This window comes from Macaca nemestrina, chromosome 4 (genome assembly GCF_043159975.1).
Source record: "Macaca nemestrina isolate mMacNem1 chromosome 4, mMacNem.hap1, whole genome shotgun sequence".
In the NCBI taxonomy this organism is placed as follows: Eukaryota; Metazoa; Chordata; class Mammalia; order Primates; family Cercopithecidae; genus Macaca; species Macaca nemestrina.
This window is the reverse complement of record NC_092128.1, coordinates 74,850,574-74,868,707: the sequence shown is the minus strand read 5'-3', so window position 1 is coordinate 74,868,707 and position 18,134 is coordinate 74,850,574. Positions and strand designations below refer to the sequence as shown.

The window sequence follows — 18,134 nt, the reverse complement described above, 5'->3', positions numbered from 1 at the left end:
AATGGGTGAATGAATGGAAAAAAGGCACAATTCTACTTCTCCGACCTTTAGGCTGTAGACATTTATAGGTAAAGGTATTGCTAAACTCATCAATATTTTCAAAGCATAGGAGTGAACACCTGCTGTCACAGAGGGCTCCAAGAAGGGCAAGAAGAATTGAAACAGCTTCCTTTCTGCCAATGTTTTCATTACAATGAGAACCAAAAGTGTCTTTGGGGCCAGAATGCTCGTGTCAGCATGACTAACCATTCTTTCCCTGTAGGTAGACCTATAAAGGAAGCTTGATTATAATGAGGAGGTTGCTCGATGAACTTAGAATTCAGAATAAGGGGAGTTGCTTATGTACTTTAAATGTTTCGTGACCTTCAGAATCAACAGCAGGATGCATCTATCTATCTCCCCAACAGGGACAGCCTTGTCAATGGGGCCTTCATATTCACAAGCTATTGATTGATCTCTAACCTTTTCAAGACTGTCAAGAGATACTCATCTGCCCGTCAGCCCAGCAGGGGGCTGAGGCGGGGGCATGGAGCTTGGGGTTACATGGAGTTGGCTGTAAGCTCCTTTCTCCCTTTCCCAAAGGAATGGATGCCACCTTGGTCTCTAAGGGGGATGGACTGGACAAGTGGAAATGAAAGTGCCATGGAGGGGAGGGAAGATGTGTGTACATACTTGGAGAAAAAAACTTCTGGGGAAAACATCATCCCAGTTTGGGAGTGGTGTGTAAGGAAGAGTGGAGGTGAAGGAGAAATGAACAAGGAAAAGAAGAGTCGTGGATCTGGGTCTTAATTCTAACGTGATGAAAAAGTCCACAGTGGCCATGATTAAAACTCACACTACATCAGAAGGAAGGAGAGTTAATATATGGACCATGTGTTGCCAGGTGGAAGCAATGGAGTGGGTCCCTCGCTCTCCTAATCAGCAGCCTACCATTTAATTTAGAACCCCTGATGGACTTTCTGAAACTTCATTTACTACTCAGAAAGAATTCAACATCCTTTCTGCTGAATGTTGATGAGAATTACCTCTCAGATATGCAGAGTGCTCTTATCTAATGAAAACATTTTAGGTGCTTTGAGTAATACAAGTTATACCTGGTAACCTAACACAGACATATAATTCTTTACCTTAAGTTTATTTCCATCCAACTGCAGGAGCTGCTCTCCAGTGATGTTTTGGGCACTGAATTCAGAGACATACTGCTCCAGATTTAGGCTCATTAACCAGTGAGAAACCTGCTGCACACTCCATTCCTGAACGGCCCGATTCTGACACTGACTGTGTTTGGGAGACTGTCCATCATCAAGGATCTGAGATAGGAATGTTACGTAGTGTTGTTAAAGGACCAAGATACTATGGCTCATATTATGCTATCAGAAGGAATTTCTTAACCTATGAGAGCCACACTTATGTTTAAACCAAAAGCTAATGGTTCTAATGGTGGTAGAAAAAATACTTATTACCTCTATGTTCTTATGTTTTTGGAAGTTTAGAAATTCCCCCATAATAAAAAAGCAGCATTATTAATGTAGGAAGTTTAATATAGAAGAAAATACACTAATTTTGCAAGCTTTTACATCAAAATAGTCTGGACAGATTATAAGAGGTAGAAAATAAATATTTCATAAATCTCTATATGCAATGCATCACTTATCCTCTAATAAGACACTGGAATTTTGTAAAAATATATTAACAAATACTGAGGTATCTTTCACTTGGGAGAGGAGAGCATTAAGCTCTCAAGCCTTCTTAGGGGAAGTTTCACAACCATTATTTCATTCGAGCAGCAAGCAAACTGTGAAGAAGGTAGGGCAGATAATATCCATAATTACTTTTAAGAAATGAGGAAACGTTGGGCGCGGTAGCTCACATCTGTAATCCCAGCACTCTGGGAGGCTGAAGTGGGTGGATCACTTGAGGCCAGAAGTTCGAGACCAGCCTGGCCAACATGTCGAAACCCCCTCTCTACTAAAAATACAAAAATTAGCTGGGTATAGGGGCACATGCCTGTAATCCCAGTTATTCAAGAGGCTGAGGCAGGAGAATCGCTTGAACCTGGGAGGCAGAGGTTGCAGTGAACCAAGATTGTGCCACTGCACTCTAGCCTGGGCAACAGAGTGAGACTGTCCTTAAAAAAAAAAAAAAAAAAAGAAATGAGGAAACTGAGGCTGAGGAAGTCTATGTGATCTGTTCAAGATCACACAGTTAGTAAGTGGTAGAGCTCAACAGTTAGGAGTTTATTCCAAATTTCTGGCTCTGTCCACTGCAGAATATTCCTTTTAATAGTGCAAAAGGACAGGTTGGTTCCTAGACCCACTAAGCTGAGAGGAGATGAAGGTGATGATAGGTCTTGGAGGAAAGACAGGAGTCACCTTGGTGACCCATAAAGGGAACACAGAAGAAGGGATGCGGTAAGCTGAGATGAAGGCAAAGAGGAGGAAAAAGAATGGACCATGTCAATGTAATGGTGATGGAAGATAAATCAAGGAACTCTGGAGGTGCAATGCGGAGATTCTCTTAACTTAGGAACATCTTTTAAACTAAGACATGACAAGGGCAGAGAGTAAAGCTATTTAACACAAGGAAACCCTTCACTACAGAGGAAGGTATTCTTGTATTGTCTCATTTTTCAGCCATCTCCAAAGAAAGAAAAAGCACATTCAAACAATAGCACACAAGCCATCACACACAGCCCACTGATAGCTCACCTCGTCATCTATCATATCCAGGCTCTGAGCGAGGGAGCGATAAAAGAATCAAGACGAAAAGTGTTACAGAAACAGGAGACACAACATACATAGTACATAGTTTTAATAAAACGAAAATTGCACCAAACTTGAAGAATACGGGCAGAAAAGCTTACGAGAAAAAAAAAAAGTTTTATGAATCAAAAATCATGTTACAAAGAAATAGTAAGAACAAACATTTAGAGCAAAAATATCTTTGTTTATGGTGCTTTCTGTCCTCCCCCCATTTTTCAAGGAACTAAATCACAAACCTCACTTCCTGACTCTCTCGTGCACATTTATCTCCTGATAATTTGTAGTAATACTAATTTTGACCCTTGCTTCTAAATAAATGGTTCTCATGCTATTTTCCCTCTTTATCAAAACTATCTCTGTCTACTGCAATGATTCTCAATCAGAGACCTCAACCTAGTCAGAGAAAGTATCAGAATCTTGGAGTGAGGGTGGTTGTAGGAGGAGGCAAGGAAAAAAAAGGAAGGAGTAATTCGTAAACTTTGATGTGATTTCTGAGCTGTTCCCCCATGTTTAACTCTGCACTGCCCAGCCTCCCCATCATGTGTGTTTACATATACATGTAAAAGGGGCCCCTGGAAAGCTTAAGAACAAGATTTTGCTTTTATGTTGAGAAAGGGAGGGAGAGAAATCCTGAAGACTTCATATTAAATATAAACCACAGTCTTGATGATTTCTATGCAAGATCTACCCTAAAAACATTTTCCTGGTGATGGTTCATGGGTAAAATGTCACATTTGACAAAGCAGTTCTGTCACAGTGCCATGAAAGTACCTCATCTGATGACAGTGCTAAGGACTGAGAGAGCCCTGGTGTTTTAGGTTCTGCTCCTAAGCCGCTGAGGTCTGCTGAACTGGTACTGCTGGGACTGAAGTCATCATTGAAGGTAAAATTCTGTAAAAATAAATGAAGCTCAGTGTTACATGAGTGCAGTGAGTGAGCAAGAGGTAGGTGTTTCTGCAAGTTCTAAAAAGGCTCTTTTAAACCATCTTAGCAGAAATTCATGTATGATTTGGTGATGACCTTTAACGGGACAGCGGTTGAGAATGCTGCACCTTGTGCGGTTGAGGGAATTCTGGCTGCTTTCTTCATGTGATGAAAGGATAGATGTTTTAGAGAAATGATTCTTCAATCTCTCTTCAAGGGTACAGAATTCATTATCCTCTGCAACTGCTCAGAGGAATAATATTAATAAGCCTATCTTCTTTGACCCTAATCGTGATGAGTAACAGTGTAAGTAAAAATACAAGATGGTGTGGAGAGGCTGAGTTATTAGGAACAGATGGCAATTCATATTAGAAAGGTAGCTAGAGCACCCCCTGGGAAGGATCGCTTATTGTTGGCTGTGATAAATACTATGAGAAATGGCAGATCCTCTCCTGGATGTACCCTTCAAGATGATGAGTTCTGGGGGAGGTCACAGTCTGACAATACCCTAGTAGTTACATGCTGAAATACAACTCTCTCACAGCACCAGCAGAGCATCAAGGAGGCTGCCACACAGCACAGACACAGGTTTCCAAATAATCACCTGGGGGTGGGGAAGGTGGGAGTGTATAAAGCTTCCCCAGAACTTCATTAAAATGTTCAGTGGATATGAAAATCAAACAACAATGACTACGTAGCTGCACTTGTAAAAACATTTTTAACCAAATCTGGAGTCTCTACAGTGCAAGATAATGGTGGAATTCTTTGAATAGCATTTAGATGCCTCAGGTCCAATACTGAAAATGTTTCAAGACCAAAGTGATGTGCTGCTGTCAAAACTTCCTTTGCTAGTAATTCTAAAATGGCTGGATTTCCAGGAACTCTAAGCACTTGACCAACACCATCTTGTTTCTATTCCATTTCCTTAGGAATTGGACTGTTAGTTTTCCACTAGGTTCCTTTATATTGGGTTTAGTTGGTTATCAAAAATAAATACCATGCCAGAGGCTGGAAACTTCAGTACCGAACAAACTCCAAAGTTTGCTAAAACTTCAGAAAAGAAGTCTAGGTTAGAGCACACCGAGCTAGGCCAGCAGAACATTTAAGCAGCAGGACATTTAACATGAACATTACCATTTGGTACCCCAGTCAAAACCCTTTGAGCTGTTGAAAAGATTTAAATTGAAACTGAAAAGAATTAAATTCAAGTAACATTAACCACATGTTTCTGTTTGAGAAAGAAAAGCGAACACAGATAAAAGGAGACCAAACAACGTGTGAAAGTTAGCCACCATATGTGTTTCAACAAAATGTTAGATAAGGTTTGCAGTGTCATGCTGGAAATAACCATCATGCATTTAAAAACGAGTAACACCCATGCATATATTTCCTAATTCTGTTAAAGAACTTTGGTGATAGAATTATACAGCAGTTGTTCAACATAGAAGTTTGATATTAAAAGAGGAAATAAGTAAGGGTGCTATGTCAGTATTGGTTTGTTTTAAAGAGTTTCACTTAGATGTACTGAGCACATATTCAGTCTCAAATTTATTTGCTTTTCAGTAAATCTTGAAGCACAGTGAAATAGTTTAGTAATGAAATTTAAAGTAGAATACTGGGTAAACAGATATATCACTCTGTTCTATGATTCAAATGCATCCTTCCCAGCATGGCTTAACTGTCAAACTGAGATTAAATAGCAATATGTGAAAAGATAGGCAAATCAAAGAGTAACGTACAATCTAGAATGAAACAGTATTAAAGAAGGTGATGGTTAAATGAGGCTTTCTTTTCCCCACACAAGAAATACCATGCATTGTTTATTGCAGTGTTATTACATTGGTTTCTTGGATCCAGACTACAGACATAAGTTGAGAATGCCTTCCAAAGATTGAAGAAGAGGAGGGATTTGGGTTTCTCTTGTTTGCTTTTGTAATCCATGTGTTTTCTACCTTAGACCCCTTTTTATCTGAAATTAGAGTCTCAGGAGAAGGCTGAAGGGAACTTGTAGGTGCAGGCAGGTTCCTGAAGGAATAGGATCCTTTCCGGCTGTCATTAAACCATGAAAAAGGCATGCAAGGGGAACGAGTGGAGGTCTGAGCTGCTGAACGTGGCTTGGGTGTCCAGTTTTCCAGTCTGCCTCTGAAGATCCTGTTTTGTGAAAAGAATGGGTGTGTTAGATAAAGAAAGGGCAGATAAAAGACTTACTGAACCAAAGGACTCTGAATATAGTTTGAAGTAAGAATTTGAGACACTGTTCTACTCAACAGAGTAAAAATTTTGCACTTTTGAATACGACACTAATCTTCATAGTTATCTTTTTGCCTCTAAATGGATTCTGTGACAACGATCAACATTTTCATATTGTTATTGCCATGGTGAATTTTTATAAAATGTGCCTAATAAGTGTATGTGGATGAATTATAATCAGGGAGGGGCACAGTCTTTCAGGAACTGCTATTAGGTTAATCACCACAGCATTTCCTTTATCTGGGTGACATGCCTCACAGCTAGGGACATTAGCTCATAAGCAGTATTCTTTCCTGTCTTCCACTGGACTTGTGTTCCCAAGGGTCTGAGACTTAAGAAAATGATATATTTAAATGATTTTGAAATTTCAGGGTTCATAATGCTTTAGGTAGAATACACAGTTTATTGGTTTTTCACCAGAATTTTAGTGCCTTTTCGTAGGAGGAGTAGGAGATCTGAAGTCCTCATCTCCCACTTGGAGGGCCAGGGTTCACCACCTCCTAAGTACGTGGTCTCAGGCCTTCTCTTGGCCTTTAGTTCTCCATCTGTAAAAGGTGGATATTTTTATGTATCTCATTGTGTTTGTTAAGAATTAAATGAGATAATATGTGAAAGTGCTTCAAAAACTGTCAAAGGTCTATGTTTACTGTTTAACATTTAAAGGATTCAAAGGCATTTGAGGAACACAGTTTGAAAACAGATTTTTTTGTCTTAATGTAGGTTCTTTCGTATCTGTAATTATCTTTTGGTTAAGAGAAAAAAATAACTATCAGAAACCAAAGTAGGAATGGGCAGCAGTTTGTGCATCTTGGAAGAGGTCAGCCTTGCCATTTGATGGAATGCCTATTATTTGATAGCTGCTGATATCACGACAAAACAGATTCCCTTTCAGTTAAAAGTGCCTGAACACCACAGCCAGACAACTTCTGTCCCACCACATGTATACTGAATTTCAGTCTTCTTACATTTCATTTCAAATATATTTTGAAATGTATTTCCAGTTTATATAAATAGTATAACACCTAACAATTCCCATTTATTTCCAAGTATTATTGTGAGAATCAAATGGGACATGAATGTAAAAGCATCTTGTAAACTGTAAAGCAAGGTAAAAATGTAAAGGGATTATAAGACTGATAACTAAAGAGAATGAAGAAGTCAGTGAGGTTCTGATAAAATATTGAGATCAGCATGCTGGGAGAACCAGATGTCATCCCTACACATGGTCTACACTCTAGGTGAGGCATTCCAAAAATATGAATCTGGATGATTATATAGGAGAGGGAAAGCTGTTCCCTCTGCAGCCTCTGGGGAGGGTGGAGGCAGAAATCTGATCTCCTTAGTGTAAATTGAACTTGGGAAGGATCTTGGGCTCTGACCATTTGGGATGTAAACATGTGTCTCTAGGGAAAGATATGACCAGTGGCTCCATCTTCATAACTCTGGGAATGTCTCCATGTAGCTGGTCTCATCCCCCTCTTCCACTCAGCCTCCTTAAATGTCACCACATCACCTCTGCCGAGGTAAACCTCTCTGGAGTTCTCACTATCTACGCGCTCACAATTCAACTTCTGTTTTCTCTTTTTTTTTTTTTTTTTTTGAGACAGGGTCTCGCTCTGTCACCCAGGCTAGAGTGCAATGGCACAATCAAGGCTCCCTGCAGCCTCAACCTCCTGGGCTCAAGCAATCTTCACACCTCAGCTTCCAGAGTAGCTAGGACTTACAGGTATGCGCCATCGTGCCTGGCTAACTTTTTTATTTTTTGTAGAGATAGGGGTTTATTATGCTATTGAACTCCTGCCTTGGCCTCCCAAAGTGCTAGGATTACAGGTGTGAATCACCACACTCGGCCTCATAATTTATTTTCCGAGGCTTGTTTTTTTAGCTTAGATTCCACATTCTAGTAAAAATGCCTAGAAAGCTCTAGCTGTGCAGAAACATACAAATATTTTCTCTGCAGCCCCATACTCTTATAATTGGGTATCTCTGAGGAAGAACTGGACCTGATGATCGTTATCCCCTCTGGTTATAGATTTCTGAATCAAGAGAATTTTTAAGAGTTTCATCCACAATTGCAATAAAGTATAGTAGTGCTTAAATATATGGATGTTGTTTTAAAGTTTATAAATAGGCCATGATTAATGACAGCATGACAATCTTGTCCTACTCCCAGTGTACAGCCTTTGTAACAATGTTTTTACAACAATCACTATTATCTTTAAAAACAAATAGGGAGAAAATAAGAATTGTTTTCTACTTGTGGTCATTCTGTTGCTTTATTTGAAAAGGACTTTTGGTAGTCCACATCCTGTCCAAGCAACATTTGAAAAAAAAATCTGAAGGTCACATCTAATTAAACTCTTTCACAACAACGTTTTCACTGTCAGAAAAATATTCAAGACTAATAAGTCCACATGGACCCATGTATCCAGCACTGAGGGTCTTGAGGCCATGTGGTTCTTACATGTGTGGTGAAGGAGATCATGGAAGCTGGGCCTCTGGTGATACCCAGAGGCTTTCTTTCCCCAGCTTTGCAAACCAAGTTAATAGACAGGAAGGAGGAAGAGCCAGGAAGAAGGCAATGAGAGGCCACTTCTGAGAAGACACCTATGTCTCCACAGTGGCAAACCACCAGATTCATGGATCTTTTGAAGAATATTTTTCAGTTTCCTAAGAGGCTTGGCTGTGTCCCTGCTGAAGCTGTATCCTGTATCTCTCATTCCTCTGTGTATATCTGTGATTTTAAAACTCCATGAACTGATATAATCCCTGAGTACTTGCAAGTATCCTTAAAGAACTGAACAGCGAGTGGTATGCTTTCATTTCTTGGACCTAGAGAACATTCATTTGAAAAAGGAAATTTTTACTTTAAAATTACAGATCTATCAGTTTAGCAGACATACTTTCTAAAATAAATGTCAATTTCCTTCTGAATAAATTGAACTCTTGGGCCCACAATAGAATCAGAAAGGGTTTGGGAGCAGTTATTCTATGTTGATCATTATTATAGTCTATTTCACTTTGTGGATAAATCCATTAGGAATAACACAAACTCCTTCTTTCCTTATTTGTTTCCTCCCTTTCTCCTTCCTTCCTTCCTTCCTTCCTTCCTTCCTTCCTTCCTTCCTTCCTTCCTTCCTTCCTTCCTTCCTTCCCTCCCTCCCTCCCTCCCTCCCTCCCTCCCTCCCTCCCTCCCTTCCTTTCTTCCCTCCTTCCTTTTCTTTCCTTTTCACCTTCCTTTCTCCCCAAAATCGAGATTGGCAGAAATGAACTCTTGATGAATCTGACAATAATTTTTCCAGAGGATCAAAATAGGTAAATAGTCTATATTCCCTTCACCTTCTTTTTTAGCTGTAATTTAATGGCTTGCTATCATTTTTGGAAAAAAGAGAATCATAAGTCACTTCTAGGAACTGGCAGAAAGAATGACTTCAAATTCAGAGTTCATAATCCAAATATACCATTTCAGGGGTAGCTGTTTCCTGGCATTTAAATGGTTTATGTAATATCTCTTACAAGTAATGAACTCATTTACATATATTTTGAATCCAGTGTATCCTGGGACTGGCACCCCAAAATTAAATTGCCAGCTAAACATTCCAAGGTGATCTTTGTTGTTGTTACTTTAACTTTGAATACAGGTGTGTGAAGTATTCAGCATCTAACTGGATGTCATCAAAATATCATTAAGAGTTCAAAAACTGCCAGAAGAGATGAAGTATAACAGAAATATAGAATTTAAGGCAGGAGTAAAGGAAGTTAATTGATGAACGTTAGCTGCAACCAGAGGAAGAGTTGCAGACTTGTGTTTACCTAAATCAAATGATGCAATTCTATAAGGTTCTAACATCCACCAAGGAGTTTGAGGTTGTAAAGCGAGCCTCATCTAAATGGGATCCAGAGACCCTAATGGATAATAGCTGTGAGAAACATGTCCACCTACAGTTCAGGGCCAACCCCTGGCCCCTACTCAGACATATCCTGCTCCCAGATCCTGAGTTCTGATCTAAATTTCTAATCAATAAATAACAGTCCATCTGAGATGGTCACTGTAGTGTTCAACTTTGAATCATTTGAGATGGTGAAACTATTCCCTTAGTAAGTCTTCCCCATACTAGAAAGGTTTAAAATGAAATAGAAGAGGATCACATAGATAAAATCCACACTATCAAAATGGAAATGCTAAGTTTAAGAATAACAGATATATTGCTTAGGTGTTTAAGAAAATTTGTATGAATAGAAATCTGAAAGAGAAATGTGTCCACTGATTCTATCTTAAAATGCTAAACTCATTTTAATGATCTAAACTCATTTTAAATTTGAGTTTTTAAGACACAAATATATTAAGCACTTTGATAACTATACTGGGATGTTTAGAGTCACTATAGTTAAATATTAACTTATTAGATTTTCAAGAGATTTTTTTAAGTATGGAAAAGTGTTTGCCCGTCAAGAATGTAAGTTTGTCAGGCTTCAGGCATTTGAAATACTGTACTTAAAAAGAAAACTGAATATTAAATTGATAAATGCAGTTAAAAATCGGCCAGACAGTTATGGGGAATAAGTCCAATCTACTAGGGCTAAGCTGACATTACTCAAAAGTCTCCATGAAAATGACTACATTCACTGGGCCAGGCTTAGGCAGAGATGAGGTGTTTTTTAACTCACACACATGTGCTCATCTCCATCAATTCTTCTAAAAGGTGTGTTTCCAGCCAGCTCAGATGATTCTTAAGCAGGGGTTTTGCTCTTACTCAGCAACAGAGCAAAGCGGACCCTCCAGGTACTTGTCATAGGATATAATTTCAAACTCACTGTCATGCCATGATTTATCTAAAGCCTCTTTGGGAGAAATAGCCTATGAAGGGCTGCCTGAAGTATAATTCATATAACCCATTCATTCTTCAAGATATAACAAAAGTCATCCTTGGATGAACAAGACTGCCAGCCAAATATACAAGAAGAATATTGTTTTGTATCCTTCCCATCAAACCTGTTTTAAAGATAAACAATGAAAACAATAGCCATTTTTATTTAAGGATTTGAAATGTACTTAAATGTGACCATTTTAATCCTCCTAATAACATGAAGAGGTGTGCGAGGGGTGTGTGTCTGTGTGTGTGTGTGTGTGTGTGTGTGTCTACGTCTCCATTTTACAGATGAGAAAACCAAGGTACAGAAAGTTAAGTAACCTGTCCAAGAAGTAAGTGGCAGAGTTGGGATTTCAACCCAGGCTTTTAACCACATTGACATTTGTTTTTGGCTTTGACTGGAAAGTCACTGTTACACTTACTATGAAGATGTTATTGAAGATGTTGCATTTCAAGTGAGTTTTTAATCTAACTTTTCCCTATTCAATTTATTTTTTAATAGATTATATTGTTGTAGCATATGTACTTTTGTATGTAAACAAATTATTTTGGAATAACGAATATAATACAAATAAGTAAGAAAATAATAAATGAATATGTGCTCACTCACAGACCAACTGAATAATGGGGTAGAAATTAAAGAAAGATTTGTCTTTCATAGAATCCTACAGATCAACATTATCCAAAAGAAATATAAATGAACCACATTGTAAACTAGAATTTTCTAGTAGCCACATGAAAAAAAAGAAGTAAAATAATTTTAATAATAATACATTTCATTTACCCTCCAAACCCAAAATATTTTTTGACATGTAATCAATATTATACAATTATTAATAAGATATTTTATGTTGTTTTTGTTCATACTAAGTCTTTTGAGTCCAGCATTCCTTATTCTCCTACACATATCCCAATATAGACTAGCCTTTTCTGACTAGAGGCAACCATACTGGACAGTGTATGCAGAGGTGAATGGGAAGTCAGAGCCATGCAGTGTTAGCCCAATCCACTTATTTTTTGGTAGGAAACCAACATTCCAGGAATTTGGAGACTTGCCTAATGGAAAAGTAAGGACTACTACCTTGGCTTCCAGCTTAGTGTTTTTTCTGTTGTTCACACTTTCTACATGAATGCAAATTCATTTCCATAGAAGAGTGCCATCTCTTTTCTTATCATTTTCTCAACATACTATCACCTAGCCCCATCTGAGACACACACATCTCACAGAGTTTTCCATTCAGTGACTACACTGGAAACTTACAGAGCTCCAAAGTACACATTAGTGGCTACTTACTCCAGAATGTAGAATAGGATTTTATTTTATCCTTTGGTATATATTTTAAGGGGTGAACAAGCTGCGACAACTAAATGTTTCCTGCTTTCGTTATCTGCTATGCTGTCTGTTTAAAATCAGAACGTTGGTTGGGTGTGGTGGCTCGTGCCTGTAATCCTAGCACTTTGGGAAGCTGAGATGGAAGAACTGCTTGAGCCCAGGAGTTCAACAACAGCTTGGGCAACATAGCAAGACCCCACCTCTACAATTTTTCTTTTTTCAAGCTGGACATGGTGACAAACACCTGTAGTCCCAGCTACTCAGAAGGCTGAGCTGCAAGGATCACTTGAGCCCAGAAGGTCAAGGCTACAATGAGCTGTGATTGTGCCACGGTACTCCAGCCTGGGCAACAGAGTGAGACACTGTCTCCCCAAAAAAAAAAAAAAAAAAAAAAAAAAAAAAAAAAAAAAAAGACAATGCCACTGAGCACATATTTGAAAAGGGATGGAACCAAATCATATTTCTTTGTTGGGTTTATTTGTTTATTATTATTAGCCTCATCCATTTTCTCTAGTTGTACCATGTCGCACATGTATCTGAGTCATTATGAATCCACAGGAACACAAAAAGGTAAACTCTTTATAGAGAGGAAAAAACTAAAATCAAGACCAAAGAGTGAAAGTCTTGCCTCTTTAAAATCTAACAGCCACAGTTTATAGCTGACCAATAATCTTATCAGAATCTTAGCCTAGTAAGAATTGGATGAAATGCCTCTAAAAGGTAACATTACTCAGCCCAAGCATCCTTCCCTCCTTTTTCTGAGGAAGTCTCCCAGGGGTGGTGAGTGTATTCCCATTGCCCCCCACAATCGTAGTGCGACCCTGCAGCTGATGGTGCTCACAGCGCACCAACTTTCAGGGTCCTGAGAATCCAACTCAATTGGATTAAGCTCCTCCTGGGCAGCAATTCTGTTCTTCCTGGGATAGGTTTTATAAGGTTCTGCACCCATTATCAATCTAGACAGAAGAATATAGGCTGTCAATAGATTTTATTAGTGTTAACCAATTACTATGACAGCTCAAAATTTTTTTTTTCTTGCAAGAGAAAAGTGTCCTTCTTCTTCCCTTGTTCTTCTATTTCAATTAGATGAATTCCTTTCCATCCTGCCAAAATTCTACTATAATTACAAATAATTATAAAACTATGATTTTATTTTTTTTGGATATGCCAATGTCATAACAAGGTTTGAGGGAGGCCGTCTCCCACATGCTTGTGAACATCCAATCATCACGCTTATGAACTACAAAAGATCAAAATCATGATTCTAATTAGAAACTAGTTTGTAGTGTGGGTATGAGTACAGTAATTTCTGACTGCTGAAGCAGGGGGACTCCAGAGTTTTAAAAATACAGCGGTAGTTAGGCAGCCAATCTAGAAGTCTAGATGTGGGTTCAAAGTGGACATCAGCCGTGGCGAAGCAGTGTGCCGATGGCCACCTGCCCTTGACAAGCTGTGGTTTTGCCTACAGTGAGGTGAGCAGGCACTCACCAACACAATCAAGATTGACTTGACTTTCATTTGTGATTTATACAAGGAGGTGATAATCTCTGGCTACTATGGCAAAATTCCATCAAACACCCTTCCCCTTCCTGGCTGCAGGTGCTTACATCCCTCTCAGGTGTCTCAAAGATGAGAGGGAGTGACTGTCTTCAAAGCCCAGAGACCAAAGGAAGGACAGTGTCATTTTCAGTATCTGAGTTTCTCTCCCATCGTGTATTTAGGCATCTCTTTCTCCCTTAAATGATTTCATTATTTGTTTTTTTTCCTGAGTTTGTTTGATTTTTTTTTCTATTCTTTTTTTTTTTTTTGAGACGGAGTCTCGCTCTGTCACCCAGACTGGAGTGCAGTGGTCGGATCTCAGCTCACTGCAAGCTCCACCTCCCGGGTTTACGCCATTCTCCTGCCTCAGCCTCCCGAGTAGCTGGGACTACAGGCGCCCGCCACCTCGCCTGGCTAGTTTTTTGTATTTTTTAGTACAGACGGGGTTTCACCGTGTTAGCCAGGATGGTCTCGATCTCCTGACCTCGTGATCCGCCCGTCTCGGCCTCCCAAAGTGCTGGGATTACAGGCTTGAGCCACCGCGCCCGGCCTTTTTTTTCTATTCTTAATTTTAACACACAAGGTAGACCATTCTCACTCCTGAACCACACAAAATTAAACTGCTTTCGAGTTGCATATAGCCTCAGATTTACCTTTATTTTCCTGAGATTTTTGTCCTCTTTATGAGAGCATTCTACCCTTTTCCAATGTACAGTATAAAGGAAAGCCACACTAACAAAAATAATTAATTTGGGAATTCTCTCTCCTCATCTCCAACCCATTATGTTCCTTTAATGCTCCTTTAATTCCAAGAAGAAGGTACAATTTCTCACCAATGTATATGTCAGAAAAGAGAAAAAAAAGTAAACAGCAGTAGACAACCTATGAAGTGAAGAAGTGGTCCCTGCATGATTTAAAGTCTTTTATTCTTAGTGTTTCTTCCTTAGTCTGATATTGAGATTATTTCCAAATTCATAAAGAAATTTAAGCATCATTAGATGCATAAGTAACTGAAGGTGGCATAGTATGTTGGAAAAACATCTATACAAGAGGAGCAAGCCCCAGGTCAACATTAACTACCTGCTGCATAACCCTGGGCAAATCAATTAAATTCTATGAAGGTGAAGTTCTTCATCAATAGAGTATGGTATTATCTACTCTCCCAGTCTTTTTTTTTTTTGAGACAGAGTCTCGCTCTATCGCCCAGGCTGGAGTACGGTGGTGTAATCTTGGCTCACTAAAACCTCCGCCTTCTGGGTTCAAGCAATTCTCTGCCTCAGCCTCCCAAGTAGCTGGAATTACAGGCGTGCACTACCACACCTGGCTAATTTTTGTATTTTTGGTAGAGATGGCATTTTGCCATGTTGGCCAGGCTGGTCTCAAACTCCTGACCTCACATGGTCTACCCGCCTTGGCCTCCCAAACTGTTGGGATTACAGGCGTGAGCCACCCAGCCCAGGCATCCTCCCAATCTTATGAGGATCAAATTAAGTGATAAATGTAAAACCACTTTGTAACTTGCGAATAATAATAAGGTAATAGTAATAGCAATAGCAGCAAATTGTTAACTTTATTATTCTTGAATACATGCCTAGTATCATTTTAAATGTTTTACATGAAAACTCCAAATCCTTACACTGACCTTAGGTAAAACGTACTGTTATTACTCTCATTTTACATGAGGAAATGAAGGCACAGAGGGTAACTCACTCGTCCAAGACTTAAAAGTTGTAAGTGGGAGAGCCATGATTCAAACCTAGGCAGTTGCACTTCAGAGCTTGATGCTTTACTGACTCCCTATACAAACCTCAGCTTAAAATTATATAATCTCAGGAAAAAAACTGGGAAAATTTGGCAACATGCTGTTCGAAGCTCACTCTCTATGGGAAGGTCTTTACTGAAGAGTAAGCATAGTTGATAGTGCCCACAAAATCAATTAAACAGCCAAGTCCAGCAAAAGATGGTGGTCACTCCTACATACATGTGGACAAGACAATCTTGAATGTCTACAAGATACTTAAATGCAAAATGATTATCCTTTTAGACTTAACACAATGCACTAGCCTTGTGGGTAGCCAGGCAAAAAATCTGAAGTATCATAAAATATATTTGATATGTCTGAAGTATCACATAGATATATTTGTGCTGAATTTAGATAAAAACTTATTGAAATGGTTCATGTGGTCATAATTCTGCAATTAAGAACCAATGGATATGCCCAAGGCTAGACAGAGGCTATAATTGGAGTAAGACCAATATAAACTAATTGTGCAATTTTTCTTCCATCTCAATTCTTGGCATGTCACTTCAGCTCAAATATACTGACCACTGATTTTGGTTAACAATGGAAGAGGGAGTCAGAAAGTTTAATTATAGAAATACATGTGTTCTTAATCACACAGCCGTACCTGCTACCTGCAGAAAACCTACTGGCTTCTTTTTCTTTCCATTTCTTTCCCTTGTTGGAATTCCTTCGCAAAGGCGCCCTATAATGACAGCATACAGTCAGAAAGGGGAAGTTGAAATTTTCTCTTTCAGTCCTCCTTTTACAGAGGGCTTTCTTTTTACATCACAAAGTGCTTACCCCAGATCCACAAACTTCTGCTTAATTTTTCCTCCTTGCACCGCCAACGAACTGGATGCCCTTAGTGATTTGGGATCTTTGGCATCATCTAGGATATACACATTTGTGAAAAAGATCAATTATTATTATTTTTAAAGTCACAATTCAAAAGTCAATGCATCTTTGAATCTAAGGACTTTGCCTAAATTCCTAATTGTAAAAGAATTAATGGATGCCTTATCATACGACCTAGGAGACACAGTTACATCGAGGAACTCTCAGTTAAGCAGGGGAGGTCCTATATAGGATAGAGGCTCAACATACATCACAAAGAGTTTTAGCTTCAACTGCATGGGAATGAACAAGGGAGAATAAATACTATCAAATCATCCTCAGCATCAAAGTAGGGACCAGCATGACTTTTGTTCCTTCTCTGGCTCCGAATTCTTGGCTTCAAGTGCCTGGGCTCTGTTCTCCATTCCTTTCTTGCCTTGGGGTTGCAGTGCCTTCTAACAGGAAACTAGCCCACTTCTCCCATATCTCCAAAGCCCAGTGCAGAATATCAACTCTGAGAGTCTGAGAGATTTAGGGGGAAAGTCAGAATCAAAGTTTTCTTCTCTGGGCTCTCCTTTGCTAATGCCCTGTGGCCAGTCCTGGGACAGAGGAGGGGAGGACATGGGGGAGACTTCTTAAGCAGGGCCTCAGCTATAAGACATTTATATCTTTGAAAGGGCCTTCTTAATAGTTAGGTTAAAGCACAACTTGGCTGGTTCCCCTTAATGTGGAAGACGCCAAAATCTCCTCAGTGTTCAGAGCAGATTGATCTTTGCTTCTTTGAGAGTTTTGCTAGGACTCTCAAAGATAGCAGCTGCTGGGGAATGGGGACCCTCAAAATGATACCAAAAGCCAATAGGAAGACAGGCCTTGCAAATGGAGTTCAATGTCAACGTGGGAACCAATTCCACTGGTGGCACTTGTTCTATCTCAGAGTAGACAACTCATACGGCTCTACCCAAACTACCCAGCAGAGGATACTGATCAGCATCATGTTTCAGCATATCCAATTAGCTCAGGAGATTAACAAATGCTGTTTTAAATTTGATGTTTTTTATGTGTGAAACTCTTCCTCCCTACTTCTCTGTTGGTGTCTGTTTTTCTGTCTCTTATCTTTTAAAATGTTTTTTAAATTTCTAGGAACTTTTTAGTATGGAATGCAAAGAATGGCCCTCTTAAAAAAGGTGTTCAATTGAACTTTGCAGGTTAGTGTTGCTCATGATTTTTGTTTACTTCAAGAGAAATTTCTAAACACACATCGACATACACCTTTAAAAAACATGAAGTACACACACAGTTCATGGATAGGAATCTAGTTCAAAGCTCTCAAGCAGCACAGGGCACTGACAAATACTCCACGTGTTTTTAGCAATGAGCTTTTCATATTTTTAGTTAATGATACTCAGATTACAATAAGCAACTCACTGAAATGTACATAATGAAATACAAGAGTCAGAAATATGTCTGTGTCAAAAATCCACTTCAAGCCTCAAATATTTATTATGCATATTTACATCATTACTCTTTGGGTAACTGAATTGTCACAGATGTGACACAATCACATAAAAAAATTCACAGACATAGACATGGCACAAACACCTTCTAAGGTGATTTTATTAATGGTTTTTTTTTTTTAAAAAGCAAGATTTAAATTTTCTTAATAGAAGCTGAAGAAAAGAAAGTGCCAAATTCTTCCAGATCAATCCTAAAGCAACTTTTAATGGCTAGGAGTATGCAAGTTAAAAGAAGACTGCCTAATTATTTTCTGAATTAGAGGTTGCTGGGAGATGTTATAATGAGTGGTGAGAAGACCAGCTGAGGCAATGTATACGAAAACA

The 18,134-nt window shown here is 39.0% G+C and overlaps 1 protein-coding gene and 1 pseudogene across 19 annotated transcripts in view; both read right to left on the bottom strand.

Moving 5' to 3' along the window:
- LOC105475534 (protein phosphatase 1 regulatory subunit 9A) overlaps positions 1-18,134 on the bottom strand; it is a 391,847-nt gene that overhangs the window by 3,250 nt on the left and 370,463 nt on the right. For 4 of the 19 annotated variants that reach the window (XM_011730875.3, XM_071094851.1, XM_071094852.1 and 1 more), the window contains 6 exons: positions 16,264-16,351; positions 16,088-16,165; positions 5,639-5,837; positions 3,534-3,653; positions 2,709-2,732; positions 1,128-1,310 (listed from right to left, as the gene is read on the bottom strand). In XM_011730875.3, coding sequence (XP_011729177.1) covers positions 1,128-1,310; positions 2,709-2,732; positions 3,534-3,653; positions 5,639-5,837; positions 16,088-16,165; positions 16,264-16,351 — 692 coding nt within the window. Of the gene's footprint in view, positions 1-1,127; positions 1,311-2,708; positions 2,733-3,533; positions 3,654-5,524; positions 5,838-16,087; positions 16,166-16,263; positions 16,352-18,134 lie in introns of those variants that run through there. The other 15 variants (XM_071094850.1, XM_011730872.3, XM_071094849.1 and 12 more) reach the window with 10 other exon arrangements.
- Positions 13,297-13,391, bottom strand: LOC112425581 (small nucleolar RNA U13; annotated as a pseudogene).